The sequence below is a fragment of the Notechis scutatus genome, chromosome 7 (genome assembly GCF_049901735.1).
Source record: "Notechis scutatus isolate UNSWTSFEM ecotype Mainland chromosome 7, rNotScu1.2, whole genome shotgun sequence".
Classification (NCBI taxonomy): Eukaryota; Metazoa; Chordata; class Lepidosauria; order Squamata; family Elapidae; genus Notechis; species Notechis scutatus.
Genome location: NC_142015.1, coordinates 18571315 through 18585191, shown reverse-complemented (window position 1 = coordinate 18585191; position 13877 = coordinate 18571315). Strand labels below are relative to the sequence as shown.

General features: G+C 41.5%; 1 protein-coding gene across 3 annotated transcripts in view; it reads left to right on the top strand.

Moving 5' to 3' along the window:
* ETS1 (ETS proto-oncogene 1, transcription factor) overlaps positions 1–13877 on the top strand; it is a 130470-nt gene that overhangs the window by 86088 nt on the left and 30505 nt on the right. For all 3 annotated transcript variants that reach the window (XM_087970077.1, XM_087970076.1, XM_026681212.2), the window contains 2 exons: positions 6887–7006; positions 9036–9236. In XM_087970077.1, the coding sequence (XP_087826203.1) occupies positions 6887–7006; positions 9036–9236 (321 nt within the window). The remainder of the gene's footprint in view (positions 1–6886; positions 7007–9035; positions 9237–13877) is intronic.

Genomic DNA, 13877 nt, shown 5'->3' with positions numbered 1-13877 from the left:
TGGCTTGCTAATGTTGGCGGGAAAGAGAGAGAGAGAGAGAGAGAGAGAGAGAGAGAGAGAGAGAGAGAGATCTGATCTAACCTCAAAGGTCTGGTGGTGATAGTCTCTCTCTCTCTCTCTCTCTCTCTCTCACACACACACACACACAGAGAGAGAGAGAGAGAGAGAGAGAGAGAGATCTGATCTAACCTCAAAGGTCTGGTGGTGATAGTCTCTCTCTCTCTCTCTCTCTCTCTCTCTCTCTCACACACACACACACACACACACACACACACACACACTAACCCTCACACATCCCCACCTCCTCCAAGGCAGCCACATTCCTAACCTGTTTTTGAGCTCCGTTCTCAGGGAGAGAGAGAGAGACAGTACTCTGCCATGGACCAGGTGGGCGGCACAGCCTTGTGTTCTTGCACAGTCTGGATCAATTGCTTTGGGAGGTGCTCTGGGGATGACATTTCTCTGCGGACCACCAAAATTTTCTCACGGACCACCAGTGGGCCATGGCCCACCGGTTGGCAACCACTGGATTAGAAGACTTCAAGACCTCCTCCAACCATATGATTATGATTCTATGAATGCTGTACATGGTTACAGAAAAAGTTACCTGTTGTGCATATTTAAATGGCCGCTTAGGGAGCACAGAAGTGGATCCCCAGTGGCGCAGTGGTTAGAGTACAGTTCTGCAGGCTACTTCTGCAGTACAAATCTCACCAGGCTCAAGGTTGAGTCAACCTTCTGAGGTTGGTAAGATGAGGATGCAGATTGTTGAGGGCAATATGCTGACTCTGTAAACCTCTTAGAGAGGGCTGTAAAGCACATAATGCGGTATATAAGTCTATTGCTATTAAAATAGTAGGGAAAGGTATCAAGCTTCAACTGGGGACAATCGGATGGCAGAAAGACAAAATCCTTGACAGTTCTGTGGGGTGTGTGCATAAATGCACCCATTTCTTTTTTTAATGAACATCTGGATGCTCCTCCACCTCCCTTACTCCCACCTCCCTCTTCTGTGTGAATGCTGAGAAAGCCTTAATTGAAACAGGCCCATATTGGCTCTTGTTTCCTGCGTGGGAGTGAGAGTCAGGCCTTTGTGAAAACAGTTCAAAAGTGCAGACAAATTTCAGTGAATCCTGCCTAAATAAATGGGATGAGGGGCTCAGCTAGGTTCATTTGCTCAAATGTTTTCTCTCCCTCCATACCATCTTCACCCCTAGCCACAGGTCTTAATGGATAATATTGTTCACCTGGACAATATTTTTCCAAGATTAGGCAATATGCTTCTGATTGGAGGCTTTCACTGTGGTAAATCCCCACAGAAGATCTCTCTCTCTCTCTCCCTCTCTCTCCCTCCCCACTCTCTAATTTTGAATCAGTCCATGTCCCTCATGGAGGGATATAGAAGATGAAGGACCTTCAAGTTTGGGAGTATTCAACTTTAGCAACTCTAAGAATTGTGGACTTCAACTCCTAGTTGAAGCTTCATCACTGGAGGCTTTCAAGAAGAGACTGGACTGCCATCTGTCAGAAATGGTGTAGGGTCTCTTGCTTGGGTGGTGGGTTGGACTAGATGACCTACAAGGTCCCTTCCAACCCTGTTAATCTGTAATCCTAGAATTCCACTGCCAGCATGCCAGTCTTCAGGATCAAATGGAAGGCCTGCTCTTAGAGATCCAAGGATTGTTTGCAGTTGTTAGCTAGTCTCATGTGCAGTTGATCTAGGCTAACTTCACTTTTCTCTAGGACAGTGTTTCCCAACCTTACCTATTTTCAAATGTGTGGACTTCAACCATCCATATAATATTAATAATTCATGAGTTATGAACCACAGTCAGTGGTGTATTAACCATGAAGCAGATTAAGCACGTGGTTAGGGCACCAGGCTCAAAGGGGGCACCACAAAAAAACTTTTATGTAGCCTAAACTTGGGTTCGTTTGTACAGCATATACAGAGGAGGGGGTCACCAAGATTTATGCTAAGGGCACCAGTGAGCCTTAATCCATCACTGACCACAGTCCCTGGAAAATGGAAAAGCCAAACCAAGCAAACCATTTTATGGCTTAACTTGATATGTGAATCTAGCCATAGACTTCTTTGCTTCAGTCCTCCATGCTATGTTGTATCAGGTTTCATTCTCTGTTGGCTTATGAGTTAGTAGATATGGCTACAGGGAGTGAAGTGTGGCAAGAGTGACATTTTGCTTTTCTTGAAGTCAATAGTGAGCTTGACCCTTGACCTTAGTGGTTATCCATCAGATCTTCAGACAGGAAGGGAAGCAGAAGAGGTGGCCAGGTCAGTCAACTGCTGTTGTGACCAGCCTCAACTGGACATCAATTTTGGACTTGCTACTGTGTAAGGTACTATAGAGGAACAAGAGCACAATAGATTTGTCATGAGGAACAACTGGAATTGGGATTTGCATTTTATATAAAACAAGATAGAGAGGAATGTCTCCACTTATTATTGTCACATGAGCCTTAAATGTTGCTTAAATTGCCATGATTTGGGTTCTAATGCTGTTGTGAAGCAGTGATGATGAAAATATGGTTCTCCTCCACAACTGAGTAGCAACTCAACAATGACAGTCAAAATAGAACAGATATGAGGAATGCTCAATCATAAACAATGTTGGAAATTATCGTTGAGAGAGTTTTGAACTTGCCAAACCACAACATGGAGAATAGCAGGGTCCCTGCCTCATTTTAAAGTTGACTATGTTGCTGTTGGACTTTTAAAGTTACAATTTGCTTGTAATTTGTTTGCATATGCAAATTCAACAGGGCTATTTCATTACTGCTATTCTAGATACTTATTCTACAAACACCTATTTCACTATGGAATTTTTACACACAAGGATATGAAGTTGATAAAAAAAAGGGGAAAGCAATGTTTTGTTTGAGAAACAAAAACTTTGAGAGCTCTTTCTGTTTTAAAATGGTCTTCAGAACATAGGTAATAAGTTCATAACAGATATATTGAATGTGCTCATACCTTGTACTAAACTGTAAGGTATATTTGGCTTGGGTTTAATATATTGTGTGATTCTAATCATCATGGCTTTGAAAGCACAGTCTGATTTGCTTACTAACAGGTGAATAAACTATAATTTTAGTACACTAATTGACATATACATTTATGCCCTAGTATATTACGCATTGTGTGAATCCAACCATTTTTATTTCATCCAAAACACGATTAAACAAATCATGATTTCATGTAATGAGATAACTATTTTATTATTATGTTAATTATTTAAGGTGGCATTTGATGTTTGTTATATAATATCAGGCTGTACTAAATGTATGCAAAACTCTGGTAATTCTGTTAAAAGTGTCCTGGAAATAGTTAGCAGTGTTTCTTCAGTTAAGCAAGCCTTAGTTTTCTGCTTTGAAGTCAAAATTGGTGGGGTTATTTGTGCTGGTTCTCCCTATTGCAAAATAACATTATACTGCTAGCTCTGTTTTGTTGGTCATGAATGAAATTTGAACTCTTTGGACAGCAATCTGGGTTGGAGTAGTATCTGTTCAGGGAGACCTGGTGCTGGAATCTTGCTAAAGAGGGAGCAATTCATGTGTTACCAAACTTGGATCAGGACTGGATGCTGCAAGCTCTTGTCATCCTGAACAAAACAAGTATCAATTTTAAATGAACATTACTTCCATTTTATCTGTCTGTCTGTCCATCTGATCTATCTGTCTGTCTATCTGATCTATCTGATCTGCCTGCCTGCCTGATTTATCTATCTATCTATCTATCTATCTATCTATCTATCTATCTATCTATCTATCTATCTATCTATCTATCTATCTTATCTATCTAGCCCAGTTTGGTCTAGTGAGAGCCAATTTGGTTTCGTGGTTGAAGGCAACAGGTTAGAAACCAGGAGAATGTGACTTCTAGTCTGCTTTTAGGCATGGATACCAGCTGTGTGACTTTGGGCCTGAACTAGGCATGAAAGCCAGTTGGCTGAGTTTGAGGACCACTCATTCTCTCTCATCAACCTCATAGAATTATTGTTGTGGGGAAAATAAGAGGAGAAAAAGTATATTGCATATGTTTGTAACCTTGAGTTATTTACAAAAACATAGATGGCCTAGTTGTCTGTCTGTCTATCTACCTACCTACTTACCTAACTTCCTATCCACAGAACTTTAAAGCAAGACACCAATCCTGCCTCTTTAAGGCTGCAATGATCCCATTGAAATAAAGTTTATTTCTGAGTAAGCATATTTAAAGTTTATAAAGTATTGTATACCATTACATGTTGATTTGAAGAATAGATTATGCAACTGAATCCAAGACGTGTTTACTTGGAAGTAATTATAATTAAACTTAGGATTGAACGTCACTTACCCTTACTTTGTTTGCAAATTCTCATCTTAATTGATTGCTTGGTGTTCAGAAAGGCAGATCTCATTTTAGAAATAAAATCTGGGAATAATATTTGGCAAGAATGGCTTCATTTCTTTTAATAGATTCTGGCTGGGCAAAGGAAATGTAAAAAATGCTTCCTAGCACTTGAGCTGAAATAAGCTTGAAGAAAACATTTGAGAAGAGCCTAATTAAAACCCTGGAACTAAAGAGAAACTCTTAGCAGCAGCAACTTGAAACAAAATGTTTATAAATGTTAGCAAAATATTTAAGAAATTTATTTTAGGAAAATATATAGCCTTTTTTTATGTGAGACCCGTCACACTGAACCAGAAACTTTAAAATAGATATCAAAGAAAGAGATAGGAATGATTAGGAAGACTGAAATTTTATATTGAATTTACAGTTTAGATATCCAATGTCCTTTGTAGTATAATAACATATGTGTTTATCCCTGGTCCAAACACTGCGCTAAGCCAAAATGTGGTTTGGATGGTTTAGATTTATGTAAACCCAGTCAATTGTGGTTTATTCACAAATCCCCAGTTAAGCCATAACTTAGCATCGAGTTTAAACCCAGCCAGTCAGGAAGTTACACCATAACTGTGTGCACCAAGCAAATTTTGCAGTATGGAACAAATTAGATATCACGGCTTAGCGTAATGCATGAAGCAGGCCATTGTGTGCAAAGCCAGCCATTGGTAGTTTGTAAACTATGGCTTATGGTTTAGTACAGGGGTCCCCAAACTTGGCAACTTTAAGACTTGTGGACTTGAACTCCCAGAATTCTCCAGCCAGAATGGAGCCTCATGGGCTCCATTTTCACTGTCAGAGGGCTGCAGGAGGCTGTGGCAGCTGGAAATGGAGCTCGACGGGAGCCCGATTTTGGTGGCAGAGCCCCGGGGCCAATACAGCACCCCAAACACGAGTGACATCAAGCTGGCCATGCTCACCCCAGCCCCTCGAGGTCAAACAGAACCCTGATGTGGCCCTCAATGAAGTTGTGTTTGACACCTCCTGGTTGAGGGGAATGTGAAACGCCTTGCCCTGCAGGCTTGCTCCTGGTGTGTTTCTCAAGGTCTGCTCTGCACATGTGCTTCTTTTTGTATTTGAAGTTGGCCAATGGAAAAACTAGTGTCAGGACCAGGATTCTCCCACCTCTCAAAGCTGTGCCTGAATCACTCTCCCACAGCCAGAGAGCGACCCAGCTGCCCTTTGACCAGGCTGCAAAGGTGATTGAGCTGTTGGTGGGTGGTCTTTTCTTTTTCTTTTTACCCACCAAGCATGCTAAGCCCATCATTAAAACACAACAGGCTGCTTAGAAGTAGGGGGAGAATGTGCAGGACACTTTCCCTTGGTGTTATCTCTGAGCAGAAGATGGATGGCAGAGTTGGCTCAGCAGTGTGTTTATTTCTCCAGAGCTTTGCTAATAAAATCCTCTAAATATCCCAATGACATTTTTAAACAGTGTGTGGAATCTGTTGCTCGTTTTCCAATCGCTTGGCTTATGGTTTCCCATTGCATTTGCTCCTAAATATCCCACCAAAAATGGCCCTTGTGAGTCCTGAAGAAAGATAACAAGCAAAACCGTGTATCTTAGTACACTGTCAAACAAAATAACATAAACATTGATAGAGAAAAAAAAATCTTTCTATTTACGTGACACTCTAAGTCCCCATCCTACCCCTTTACTTTAAATGAGGATTTCACTGCCATAAAAATATGTAGGCATACACACTAGTTGGGTGAACTTATTGTGATAAGTGGAGTTTGTCTTATCATAATTCCCAAGGTATATCTTTTATTGTGCAAGTGGACTGTTTTTGTTTGGCAAGATTTCTGTCTTCTTCTCTTTCTTCTTGTGCTGTATCCATCATTAGACATTGGCAATCAATGTTGGCGATCCTCTTTTTATCAACAACAGCACGAAAAAGTGCTGTTGAGTTTTGTCCAAACTAGCCCCTTAGATTTTGAAGCCACAATGTTCTTCTTCTCCTTGGACCTCATTTGCCTTCAACCTTTCCTTGAAGGATTGTGAAGTATGCCGTGTTTTTCCAGGTATCGCATCACATGTCCAAAATATTCTAACTCTCGCTTTTTTATGGTTTTGAAGATTTCCCTTGGCTTTCCCAGAAATCCAAGATTTCTGTCTATAGGTAAGAAACCATAAAGAAAACGGCTTAGAAGAATCTCAATGTCTTTCTTGGTTTTGGCACTTGACAAAGGGAAACTTAATACCTACTGTTCAATTCTACATATCTTTACACAATCAAAACCAAAGAGCAGCAACTCAAAAATGGTCTCATATAGTTCATTTCCATTGGTTGTTGATAGAATATTATCTTCTTGTTTGCCAGTCAACTTAAATTGGCTCATTGAGTAGTTATTCTATCCAGGAAAAAGATGGTGGACCTCTATTGACATCGGTTCTATGACTTCAGTTCCCTTGATCCTTTCACCATTCATATCATTGGTATCCACTGATGTTTCTGTTTTCTCATCTTTGTCTTCTAGATATGGAATGTGCCGATGTGCCTTTGTTAACTCCAAGCAGCAAAGAAATGATGTCTCAGGCATTAAAAGCCACATTCAGTGGTTTCACAAAAGAGCAGCAACGACTGGGAATACCCAAAGGTATGTCACAAATGTTGATTTGTGCCAACGTGCTACAAGATTGTGTGGTTTCAAACAGGTGCAAGTTGAATGGGTTTCTGGAATATATTCTAGAGCCCCTCCTATGTCATTCAGCTTTCATTTAGTATATAAAAAGCAATTTGAACATTGCACAGCATTTGGGACAAAAGGGTAGCAGTTCTATCATATATGGATATGTTGTAGTTACCAGTACATAGAGTTGTCTCTGCAGCCTTCAATAACCTTGAGATTCACATGTCTATGGAGATTCTCATTCATCCAGATCATGGTTGTCCCAAAAGTGTTTTCTCAAGAGGCAACTGGACTTTCTTGTTTTTTTCTTTCCATTCCTCACCATCCAGTCAGAACTGAAGAAGCTTCTTGGATGAGAAGCAAAACGTCTTCAAAGAAAAAACAAGAAAATCCAGTTGCTTCCTGAAAAAGCACCTTTGGGACAACCATGAACTGAATGACTGAGAATCTCTACAGACTTTTAGCTATAGAATCTGGGATCATGAACACCCTTTGAATGGTGTGGAAGTAGGAATGGATTTCCAGAGGAAAAATTGCAGACTACAGGAGTAGAAGCACAACTCAGGTGACCCTGAGGACACAGATAAACCTCCAAGCACTTTGAAGACATTTGCTTCTTGGATAGAAGCAAAACATCTTCAAAGAAAAACTTGAGATTCATAGTTTCTTTGATCTGATACTTAACTAAGTGACATTCAACTTAATGGTGGAAACACCTGATAGCCTTTTTCTTATATGTTACAATATTTTTAAGGAGTGGTTGTTATGTTATTAAGAAAGAACTACTATTTGGTACTGAGAAGCTGACATAGGCAGTTCTCAACTTACAACGATAATGGAGTTTCCCCATCAATGATCATAACTTGTCATCCTTTAGGCCACCCATGTGGCTGATCCAATTTTACAACTTTTTTTGCAGTGGTGATTAAGCAACCACCATGCTTGTAGAATGATCACTGCGGTCATTAAACAAACATCCTGGTTCACAATGGGCTGATCTTGCCAAAAATTTGAAGTAAATACTTGTTTTTTTCAGCAAAACCATCACAAAACACAGTCATGCAACTGTGGGACACTGCAAATGGCAGTAAAAGTGGGCTGGTTGACTAATGCCTAACATGTGGTAACGTGACTGCAGGGGGAGCAGCTATTGTAACTTCGGAACTGGGTTGTAAGTACCCCTGAGGAGGTCTGTTATACGTTCAGACAGTTGAGAAGCAATCTGTTGTAAGTCAAGGGCTATCTGTAGACTGAGCAAAATTGGAAAGAATATGTCCTGGAGATGGTTTCCAATATCTGATCATCCAAAGAACTTCTGGATAATATCCAGCTTCCTGCCACCTTGGATAAAAACTGCTGGAGAACTCTTACCAAACCAGAAGAGGTCTCTTTGCCAATCCTGCTGGCGTATTGGAAAAGGCTTACATCTCATTGGATTATCAACAGTGGAGAGAGTATAGTGGTGATATTTTACCAGTTCGGCCCAGTTCAAGCAAACCGGTATTAAAAAATTGCTACCGGTTCAGCCAAACCTGTATTTCCAATGGTCAGCTGTGCCGTGCAATTTAGATTAGCTAGAAAGCAGGAAATCATTGGATTTCTTGCTTTCTAGGTAATCTAAATTGTACGGCACAGCTGATCAACACCCCCCCCTCGCTGTTGTACTTACTTTCCAGGAAGTAAGTGGGCCCAGTAGGCAAAAAATGGGGCGTGGGGGGAGGGTGCTGCGAAAGGAAAAAAAAATATAGCCACACCCACCCAGTCACATGACCACCTGTCCATGCCCACCTCACCACACCCACAGAACCAGTATTTAAAAAAAAAAAAATTGAATCCCACCACTGGAGTACAGTATGATTTTTTTTCACTGAGAGAGATATAAGGACCAATAATTCAGGCTAGCAGAGGTCTTGCAGCCTTTCCCAACAGAATGCCGTCAACTGCGTACAAAGCGCCACACCTGGTAACCCCTTTCACCTGTGGTTTCCTCATGCAGATCCTCACCAATGGACAGAAACTCATGTACGGGACTGGATTATGTGGGCTATGAATGAGTTCAGTCTGAAGGATGTGGACTTCCAGAAGTTCTGCATGAATGGAGCTGCCCTGTGTGCTCTGGGAAAGGACTGCTTCCTTGAATTAGCGCCAGACTTCGTAGGGGACATTCTTTGGGAGCATCTGGAGATGTTGCAGAAAGGTAATAGATGATGACCACCAATAAAGAGCTGGGTTGCTTTGATGTATTGGAAGACTACACAAGTTCATGGGAGTTTCTGGATATCCCACTGCAAAAATCAACGTTCCTGGTCCTGCATCACTTTAATTTATTGTACGCATGAAGGCAAATATAGGTGTTTCATTTATCGTGTTTAATTGTTCCTCAGAGATATAAGTATAAAGGTAAAGGTTCCCCTTGCACATATGGGCTAGTCGTTTCCGGCTCTAGGGGGTAGTGCTCACCTCCATTACAAAGCCGAAGAGCCAGCGCTGTCCAAAGATGTACCCGTGGTCATGTGGCCAGCAGGACTAAACACCGAAGGTGCATGGTACGCTGTGACCTTCCCACCAAAGTGGTCACTATTTTTCTACTTGCATTTTTACATGCTTTCGAACTGCTAGGTTGGCAGAAGCTGGGACAAGGAACGGAAGTTCACTCCGTTACATGGCACTAGGGACTCGAACCACCAAACTGCCGACCTTTCTGATTGACAAGCTCAGCATCTTAGCCACTGAGCCACTGCGTCCCTAGATATAAGTATATGGTATCCCTATTGAATATTTTGGCAGAGTTTGGTTACAGTGAAAGGCTCACAAAGCAGCTTGCCCTTGCCCATAAATTGGTAAAGCTAGTTTAATCTTTATCTATATTTTGAGAATATAGGAAATTGCTTTAAGAGATTCTATTTATTTAGGAACTATCTACATAAGGTGTGCCCAACTTACAACCTGTAGGCCACATGTGGCCCTGGACAGCTAGTAATGTGGTCTATAATAAACTCTCTTTAGTTTTCTATATCTTTGATTGTCTACATACATTAACTATATCATATATTTTATATGTGGCCCAAGACAATTCCTCTTCACTCAGTGCAGCCCAGACAAGCCAAAAATGTGGACAACTTTGTGGGTTGATTAATGAAAGGTCAATGGATTCCAGAGTATCATCAAATCCCAAAGAGATACCTTTCATCCCCTCCCTAGGATACCCCCATGCTGCCTCCCCAGAGAATTTTGGGACTTGAAGTCCATGCATCTTAAAGTTGCTCAGGTGGAGGAACAATGAATTGGACATGAGTTCAACTTTGCATGAATGTACAATACCACAGGGATCTTATCAGGTTGCTGACTTAGTCTACATATACTAGACTAGGGTGTCAAACTTGATTTCATTGAGGACTGCATCAGGGTTGTGTTTGACCTCGGAGGGCTGGGGTGTGTGTGACTGGGATGGGCATGGCCAGGGTGGGCGTGACACCAGACTTGTGTCAGGGGGCACCTGTGGTGGCCAAGTGTTAAGGCAGGACTTCCCTAAAACCCTCCCTCACATTAAAATCTCCTTCTTCCCTCCCTCCCTCCCTCCCTCCCTCCCTGCCTTCCTTCTCTTCTTTTTCCTCCCCTCTTCATTCTCCTTTCTTTTTCCTTTCCCTCTTTCCTTATTTTTCCTTCCTCGCTCTCTTTCCATCTTTCCTTCTTCTTCTTTGTTTTTCCTCTTTTCCTTTATCCTTTCCTGTCCTTTCTTGCATGTTCATATGCAAAAGGGGGAAACATTTCTCCTTTTGTTTTGTTTTTAGTTTGTTTTGATAGCCCTCTTCCAGCTTCCGGGTGGGGAGAGTGGCGTGCTTGCCTTCCCAAGCTCCATTTTTGCTGGCAGAGGCACCGCAAGCTGGTCCTTTCAAGGCTGGCCCCATGGGGAAGATCTAAGCACCCCATCTGGTCCATGGGCCTTGAGTTTGACACCCTGTTCTAGACCCAAATGCTGTTGTAAAATTATACCTTTCTCCCACCTGTAGCTGATTATTCCTGCATAAAGTCTTTTTAGTTTTTTTTTCTCCATCTCTGTGCTGATGCATTTAAGAAGAGGAGTTCTGCACAAACAAAAGAACACTTCAGCCACAGATAGGAAGTGTTTCTGTGCTCTGCTTTAATAGGTGGGATTTTCCAGCTTGTGTATAGTTTACCAGTATTCAGTTCTTTGCCAAATAACTGCAAAATCTCATTCTCCTTGGAGCCTGTGGGGAAAAGGTGCCAAGGAACCAAGTTCACTGCCAGGCTACACACAGTTTATAAGGGCAAAGCTGTGTTTCTGACACCTCCTTTTTCCAAAAATAATGGGAAAGCATCTGCTATTCCTGGACTACCCTGGATAAACTAGAATAAGTAACAGAGTGGCATTCAGTCTTGAATAATAATGTGAAACCAGTTGTAAATAAAGGGTGCCCACTAAGATGTTTGCAGACCATTTTGGAGGCTTCTGTAATAGGTAGAGACAGGTGTTTATTATTCTATTTTGGGAGGCAAGAGTGGGCTGGGACAGTTTTATCTGTTCCATAAAATCCACTAAAAAGGTAGGGGATGTTGCCACCTTCTGTGGCTTTCTTAAGATAAACACGCCACCATGTTTGGATGTAAGATGGGCAGCCTCTCCTTTCTCGTGTTGGTGGCATATAGCTGCAGTTCTTTTCTTCTCCTTTTTCATTTCCAACAAGCTTTGGTGTGAGAGTTGAGTAACAGAACAAGCTACATGCAGAGCATAGAAATTTGAGTTTCCTTGTGTTTTGTTGTGCTGTGTACACTGGCATCATCATGGCATGCCTAAGACATATGGTATACCAGGAATCTAGGGTTTAAGGATTTGATTTATCAAAATCCCAGGTAACTTCTGGTGGACTGGGAAAAATTCCTTAGATTGAAACTTTTTAAGAATCAATGACTGTAGAGATTACTAATCTGAACTGGAGTATGTTAGCTGATTTCCCCAAATATTATGTTAACCTCTTCAGTCAGTAAAACAAGGATCCAGATTGTTGCTAACTCTTTAAACTGCTTAGAAAGGGCTGTAAAGCACTCTGAAGTGGTATATACAGGAAGTCTAAGTGCTTTGGCTAAATGCACAGCAATGCATGTTGCTGCTTTGGTACTCCTTTTTATTTGTTTACCTGCCTGGGAGTTAGTGAGGGGTGGCATCTCCTTAGAATTGAACAATATTCTAGGAAACAACTTTAGTTGATGAAATTGACGGGCACGAAAACAACACCCAAATTAGCCAGTGGTTTTTAAGCTAGAGATATTGGCAAAAGTTGATTAAGGTTGAGTTTTAGAAAATAAGGACTCTTTTTGCTAAATAAGGACCTGGAAACATATGTAGCGAAACCTTGTTTAAATGGCTTATTTGGAGGAAGACATTGTTGATTATTCCCCATAGTCTGAGAAATAGAATAAGCGCATCACTGTGACGATAAATTATCTGTATCATTATGCAACTACCAGAATTTTGCATTCTGACATTAGGGAAATAATCAAGTTAAATCATTTGTATACACATGTCCTTACGTACATTGTAGTGGAATTTAGTTTGCTGTATGTGAAGTCCATTTATGGAGGTCCAGAAAATTGAGCATGAAACAGGCTGAAACAGGTTGAAAAACAATGTTCACTTTCTATTTCTATTTGTAAAACTAAAAAGGAGAAGTCATCATGGGTCTGATAGCTATTATCTATGACTAGTGAGATAAAGATTGACTAAAGCAGAGGTGTCCAACCTTGGCAACTTTAAGACTTCTGGACTTCAACTTCCAGAATTCCCCAGCCAGCCATGCTTAAAGTTGCCAAGGTTGGACACCCGAAGTATAATCATGACTATTGGGTAACTTTTCATGAAGGTGCTAAGGTTAAGGGAAGCCCTTCCTCCCCCTTAGTCATCTTTCAATCCTATATTTACATATGCAATGGCTAGTTTTGACCCACCAGGGAATGAAGTGAGGATCCTATTAATTTTTGCTGATTCTGGACGGAGGTCAGCCAGAGAACAGTATATAAATCCATTCAAAAAGAATGTAGTTTTGACCTCCCTTTCTGCTAGGGGGATGGGGAAGAGCTAAACAAAACTAAGATTTGTGGGAGCTGAGTTGTGGGAGTTTTGTGCCCTTTTCCCTCCTCCAGGACAGACCAGCAGGGAAGGGAACAGGCCAGATTATACCCTGTTTCCCTGAAAATACGACCTACCCTGATAGTAAGTCCTAGCTTGATTTTTACACCTGTGCCCAATATAAGCCCTACCCTCAAAATAAGCTCTAATTAAGAGCCAGCCCACTCCAGAGTGGACGGGTAAAAATTAAGCTAGGGTGGGTATATGGGGGTGAAGCTGCCCTACTACTTACCTTTGGACAGTTGTAGCCAGGCCATTTCTTCTGGCCGGCAAGGCTTTTCCTGAAGGCCTCTATAGCTGATAACAAACTCCAGATCGATCTGGAGCTCTGTTATTGGCTGCAGAAGCCTTCTGGAAAGCCTTGCTGGCCATAGAAGAAGTTGTTCCCGAAGGCCTCTGACAACGAAAAGGAGGCCGGGGGGCAGCGGGGGGGAGGCGACATGTGCAAGTGAGGTTAGTCAGTGGATGAGATCCCCCGAAAATAAGACCTGGTGCCTTTTGTGGTGGCAAAAAAATATAAGATAGGTTCTTATTTTTGGGAAAACACGGTAGTTGTAGAGAAGGCACCAGCTTTGTAGTCAACGAGAGGGCACTGCTGACTATGAGGAACAAGGGTTTATTTTAGGGCACAGGGAATGGAAAGGGACTAATTTTGAGTATTCTGAAATACATGTCAATGAAGAAGACTTTGCC